Here is a 6,280-nt window from a genome sequence, read left to right on the forward strand (position 1 = left end):
AGAAGTCATAAGATGTGAGGGGTTAATGCTGTATAAAATATTCCTTGTACGTCCTCCAACTCTCAGAAGCATTGGATCCCGGGGAGTAAGCTGCTTTTTTTCAGCCAAAACCCTCTTTCCCAGGCAGCTACAAATAGTGAGGCCTGGAGAGTCCTGCCCAAGTGGGGCCGAAGTTGCATAATTTTTAAATCTGATTTTTCCCAATTATCTGACCACAATAGAGCTTCCAATCTCTCTGGTTATCTTGCCAACCTTGAAGAACCCTCTCTCAAGTCTCCACCTGTTTTTCAGGCTTCAAAAGCTGTAGCAAGAGCACTACTCGGTGTGGCTCTAGGGATTCCACAGGGTCCTGCTCTGGTGCTCCCAGAGCTATAGTTCAGCCACTAGAAGATCCCCGCCTCTGTACCCTCAATAGCCATTAGAAACAAAGGAGAAGGCTTCTAGAAGCTTCCAGTCACCAGTTCCAGTTCCCACGGGTTGATCTCATCTGCCTGCCTCATCTCTCTGGCAGTCTGAGACTCCCAGCAGCGTCAGAACCACTGTGAACCCTCGACACTGGGTTTGAAACAGCAGAGCCCACGTCAAACTCTGACCAGCTTTACTCATGATGCCAAATTCCAGGTCTCACATTGAGTTTTCAGAGCAAGAGCAACAAAGCCTGGCACAAGAACCTATCAAATCAACCTTCAGCCAAAAACAAAACAAGACAAAAAAACAGGCCAAACCAAAACTTTATACTATGAAAACAAGAAATAAAATAAGGAGATTAATAGGCCGGCTGATTGTCAGCAAACACAATATCTTTACTGTATTAGCATTTGCTCACAGTGCAAATGGTACAACATTACACCATTTCAATATTTCGGTTTTTAAAAATGCTGTTTTCATTAACTATATTATATTGGCATAACAATGTGACAAAGGAGCAAATGAAATGTTGGTGAAGAATTTCACCTTTTCACAATATCAAGCATATTTTTTTAACCTTAGTATAAGGTACTATAAATCCAAGAAATAAAAACATCCACAAAATATATTACATCTGGTTTGTCTTTTTCTAAGTACTCAACTTTATACAAAAGTCTTTCAAAAAATATCATTCCCCATAGGTTTTCCTGTTTAAAACCTGATTTTTTTTCTCTCAGTTCACATAAGTTAGAGTGCATTTTCTTTTGTTGTTGTTTTTTTAAAACATGCAGACATATAAAAAAATCTGGATAGCACAACCTTTTGGCAACAAAGTTATTTTTCTCTTAGTTTAAGCTTAAATGTCTGAGAACAGTTTTATTAAAACAAAGGAAAACTCAGATTATCATGCAGTGACATGCATAAACCAGAAGGAGCAAGGAAAAAATATTAAAGGATATTTGATTCCTCCTTCCAGCTCTGAAGTGACCAAAATTTTTGTTTTTAATAATCATCACATTATAAAAAGTATTCAGCAAAATACTGTCTCTGCAAAGAAAGATTTTACCCTTCAGCTGAAAAAATATGGGCCCTCCTGGCAAACTTCATCTTCTTCTCTCTCCTTCTACAAAAAAGTCCAAGTACCTGGAAATTCACAATCCCCCTGCTCTTTCATTTTTTTCCCCTTTCACTAGACTCTTTTTAGTATTATTTATCCACCACCAAAGGAAACAAAAACAAACCCAAAGAACAAACAAACAAACAAAAACCTCCGATGCTTTTTTTTCTTTAAAAAAAAAAAAAGTGGGAAAAGCATAAAGTGACTTTAAAAACAGACATTCTGTAAACTCCAGACCTTTGTTCCTTCTCTCTGGGCAGCTTAGTGACCGCAGGAGAAATAACGCTAAGAGGGAACAGTACATTCAGTCAAGACTGCTGGAAGCTGTGTCAGAGAGCAACCTTCCCTACTACTCCATTTCAAAAGAGTCACCCCTGTGTGTGGGGGGAGGAAATGCTAGGGGGGGGGTTGCCTGAGAAGAGGTGAGGTAGGGCAGGGAGAAAGTGAGAGCTGGGTGCGGAAAAGATAATGCCTCATTTCAGCAACAGGGATGAATGCAAAAATACCCATATTTTTAGGGAAAATTTGGACAGAGATGTGTGTATATGTAAATGCACATGCACGTACACGTACATACATATATATGTGTATATATATACACACACACCTATGTAGATATAATCTCATCGGTTAAATTTTTCATAAAAAATAAATCATTTAAAGCTTATATACCTACAAATTCTCTTTACTCCAGTGCACTGCACTGGATCGCCAAGTGCCTTGGAGATTTTATTTTGCTGAGAGAACATGTTGTGTATTATATATATATGTATATGTATGTATGTGCGTGTGTATATACACACACGCGCACACACACACACACACACACACCATATACACAGCTTTGAATTCTACACACCTGTTGTGTGGGCAGTGACAAAGGATGAAAAAATGAGCCTGTTTTCCCATCACTGAGGAGAAGGAGAAATGGGTATGAGTGAGCGAAAACAGAAAGATGGTGAAATGAGGTGGCTGGTTGAGGCCTGCCTTTCTGCAAGAAGATTTTTGAAAGAGATGGGTGAAGGCTTTAGAGAGAAGGGAGAGGAGGGGGGAAAAGGGCAGAGGAGCAAACTCAGCAACACAGCTTTTGGAAAGTGGGGCTTGAGGACATAGATCTGTTACAAGGCAGGTTTAGTGATGGCTGCTCCTTCTCCCCGCAGATCAAACTGCCCTGAGGCCTGAGAGGGAAGCGCTCGGAAAAGGAGGGGTGCTGAGGGGCCACCCCTATACGGCGGTAGAAGCCCCACGGCGGGCCTCTGAGGCATTTCTGTAAGAAACATGATTTCCGAGCAGATGGAAGACCGTCTCCTCCGGCCACGTGCAGGCCCCCAACCTGGGACATTCCCCCAGCGGCCTGGGGACCCGATGTAGGGAAGAGTTTGGGGTGGACACAGCCCAGTTTAGCTCAAGAGTCTCACACACACATACACACACACGCACACACACGCGTGCGCGCGCGCGCACACCCACACACCCACACACATAACACTCACGCGAGCACGCACACTCGCGCGCATCCCCGCACGCAGGCGCGCGTGCGTGCGGCGGGCAGCAAGCTCTGCGCTTTGGTGCGCTCCTTACCCCCTCCCCCTCTCGGGTCTTCGAGGGGGAACCGAGGGAGACGTGGGGGGAACCGTGAGGTGCTTGGGTCGGGCGAGGCTTGGGCGGGCCCCGCCTTCAGTCCCCCGCAGGTCCTTGGCGCGGCCCAGCGGCCCCTGGATCAAGACGATCCGCACTGAACAAAGCGGGCTAGACGCCACCTTTCCGCCCCCACGCCTTGGTTAAGGGGGGGCAGCAAAGGGAGGGCGCCTCCTGCCCTGGCCCCCGACCGTTGGCCGGTGTGAAAGGGTGGAAACGGGGGACATCGAAGGGGAACAAGGGACCTTACGTCCATGGAGAGGCCAGGGCGCGGCCCCTGCGCCTCCGTGGCTAGCTTTCCCCGCTGCTTTCAGGCGAGCAGCTGGGAGACACTGCAGGGGAAAAGTGGGGATCTGGGGGCCCGAGCCTCAGGCGCAGGTGGTGACCACAGGGGCCAGGGACACGGGGGGCGCCGAGGACGCAGAGGGCGCACCCCCCTTCTCCGCTTTCTTCTCCTTTTGCTTGAGGTGGATCTTGGCGTGGCGCTTGCGCTCGTCGCTGCGCGCAAACTTGCGCCCACAGAACTCGCAGGCAAAGGGCTTCTCGCCCGTATGCGTGCGGATATGAGTGGTAAGGTGGTCGCTGCGACTGAAGCTCCGCATGCAGATCCGGCACTGGAAGGGCTTGTGGCCCGTGTGGATGCGCAGGTGCCGGGTCAGCTCGTCCGAGCGACTGAAACGGCGGTCGCAGCCCTCCGCCGGGCACGCGTGGGGCCGCTCGTGGAGCGGGGTCTTGCTGGGTCGGTTGGGATACTTGCGGGGCCGGATGGGCTTGAGCGTGAGCGGCGGCTGGGGCAGGCTGCCAAAGCCCGGGTGGATCTGCTTGTCTTTGAACGCCTTGATGGTCTCCAGGGGGGTAATAGGGGGCGGGTTGACCCGGATGGGGTCCATGCCCTGGAAGGGCTTGTGCTCCGGAATGGAGCCCATGTCGTTGGGGTGGTGGTATAGGTTGTAGTCAGGAATCATGGGGAAGAGATTGCTGTCCAAGGCCGGCTTGGCCGATTGGTAATCCTGGGGGGAATAGGCGAGCCCGGGGTTGCCTTGGGGGTCGTGGAAAGACACAGGCTCCGAGTAGAGATCACTGCAGTTAGAATAGGGGGGCAGCGCCGGGTACATGGCCTCCACGTCGCCCTGCGGCGGCTGCACCATGCTGGCCGTGGAGGTCTGCGTGCTGAGTGCCCCTGAGGCAGGGGGCACCCCCAAGATGCCGGCGCTCATGAGGCTAATGATGTTGTCCTGACACCAGTTGGAAGGGGAGTCGAAGGCGAACTTTCCCAAGTAGGTCACGGTCTTGTTGCCGGGGGCTGGCTGGAAGGAGCCCGAATAAGAGAGTTCCGGGTTGGGCTTCTCGTTGGTCAGACCGATGTCCATCACATTCTCTGCGGAGAGCGGGGAAGAGAGGGGAGGGGTGAGTGAAGCCGAGCCGGCTCCCGGGCCGGGGCGCCCAGGTCCTCGCCCAGGTGTGGAGGGTGCGGCCGGGTGGAGCGAAGAGCGCGCGGGGTAGGAGGAAAGCTGCGCCTGAGCGCAAAGCGGGCGGTGCCGCGCTCCCGGGCGCAACCTGGATACAGCAAAATACTACGGATCGGGGTGTGGAGTGGCGGCTGCACACACACACCGCACACGCCGCGCACACACTCACGTATCACACGCGCACACACACACACGCGCGCACGCGAGAAGCATTGTTGTTGTTTCCGAGGTGGGGCGGGCAGGTAGCAGCAGCTACAGGTAGTTTGAGACCCGGAGCGCGCCGGGCTCTCGCTCTCTAGCGCACGGAACTCGGCCTCTTCCCCTAGCCCAGTCCGCGCCGGGACGCCGCGCCTTTCCTGCCCGGACGAAGCCCCCATTGCGCACCACGCCCGGGTCGCCGACCCGGAGCGCTCCGACGCTTTGTCCTCCGCGCGTAGAGGGGTTCTGCCCGCAAAGGGAGCTCTCCCGCCGCCTTCCCGTGACCCAACCTTCGCCAGGCCTGGAGGAGCTTTCGGCTCTTGCTGCAGGGGGGAAAGCCCAGCCTCAGCTAGCGAGGGTGGAGGGCGGCCGAAAACCGGCCCGCGTCTCCATGGCGGGAGTGGCCGCTCTTCCCAAGCCCCGTGGCTGGGGATCGCCCCCCGTGATGGCCCCCGCGCGGGTGGACCCCCCTCCCTCTTCCCGCCGTCCCCACACCCCCACGGCTTTGCTGAACGCCCCGGAAAGGCAGCGTCGCAGTACCTCTCCCACCGCGGGGACTCCACGCCGCACATGGCTCCATCCCGGGTGGGAGGCTGAGGGAGTAAGGGGGGAGAGCGCGGGTGAAAGGGACGCTGGGCTCCTCCCGGGAAAGGGGGAGACAGCACCACGCCTTGCGCGCAGCCTGGCGATCGCGCCCCCTAAGTGGAGAACCCCAGAGCCGCTCGCACCTACCTCCCTCTGGTCGGCGGCTGCCCCCACCCGGGAGAACCGAAGCCTCTACCGTGGCGTCGCCAACCGAGCCTTCCCGATCTGGGAGGGCGGGAGGAGTGGGTGGGAAAAGCAACTCGCCCCCCGGAAAATTCCCAGCGCGCCCCCCACCTCTCCATCCATCCATCCATCCATCCATCCACCCATCTATCCATTCATCCGTCCATCCATCCATCCATCCATCCATCCATAGATCGCCAGCTCGTTCCCTCCTCCTCTTCCTCTCTTCCCCTCTCCTTCCTCGCTGCCTCGCCGCCTCCCCGCCGCCCTTACCTGTAGCCATCTGATTATAATGGGCTACCGAGTCGCTGCTGCCAGAGAAGAGGTTGAGCGCGCTGGGGATCTCCTCGGGGTACAGATTGTCAGGCAGTTGGTTTAGCAAACTGCTCATGGTCACCGGCAGCTTCTCGGCGAGTTTGCCGGTCATAGCACTCCCGAGCTGCCGCCGCCGCCACCGCCGCCACCGCCGCCGCTCGCTCCTAACGCAGCTTCCAGGCAAGCGGCATCCGAGAGGCGATCCGTGGTGCAGGGGAAAAGCATGCGAGAGGGAAAGTTCGGGGGGAGGGGGAGGGAAGAGGGGAAGGGGTGGGCCAGAGGAGGGGATCTTCTCTTTTTGGGGTGGGTGGGAGATAGGGCAAAAGGGGGTAATCCTCTTGGGTGCCTCAGCTGGCTGGGGGGGGGG

General features: G+C 54.8%; 1 protein-coding gene across 2 annotated transcripts; it reads right to left on the bottom strand.

The window, feature by feature from the left end:
- Window positions 1–581: 581 nt before the first annotated feature.
- On the bottom strand, window positions 582–6,150 carry EGR3 (early growth response 3). 2 transcript variants are annotated; one of them, XM_059371663.1, is made up of 3 exons: window positions 5,872–5,948; window positions 5,371–5,423; window positions 582–4,541 (listed from the first exon to the last, which is right to left on the bottom strand). In XM_059371663.1, exons 2-3 carry the CDS (start codon window positions 5,408–5,410, stop codon window positions 3,532–3,534), a joined length of 1,050 nt encoding a protein of 349 aa, XP_059227646.1. In that variant the 5' UTR covers window positions 5,411–5,423; window positions 5,872–5,948; the 3' UTR covers window positions 582–3,531. The 2 variants fall into 2 exon arrangements, with proteins under 2 accessions (XP_059227646.1, XP_059227638.1); XM_059371655.1 differs by lacking the exon at window positions 5,371–5,423 and having other exon boundaries at window positions 5,872–6,150.
- Between the last annotated feature and the right edge of the window lie 130 nt (window positions 6,151–6,280).

This window comes from Mustela nigripes, chromosome 1, assembly GCF_022355385.1.
Source record: "Mustela nigripes isolate SB6536 chromosome 1, MUSNIG.SB6536, whole genome shotgun sequence".
NCBI classification, from domain to species: domain Eukaryota; kingdom Metazoa; phylum Chordata; class Mammalia; order Carnivora; family Mustelidae; genus Mustela; species Mustela nigripes.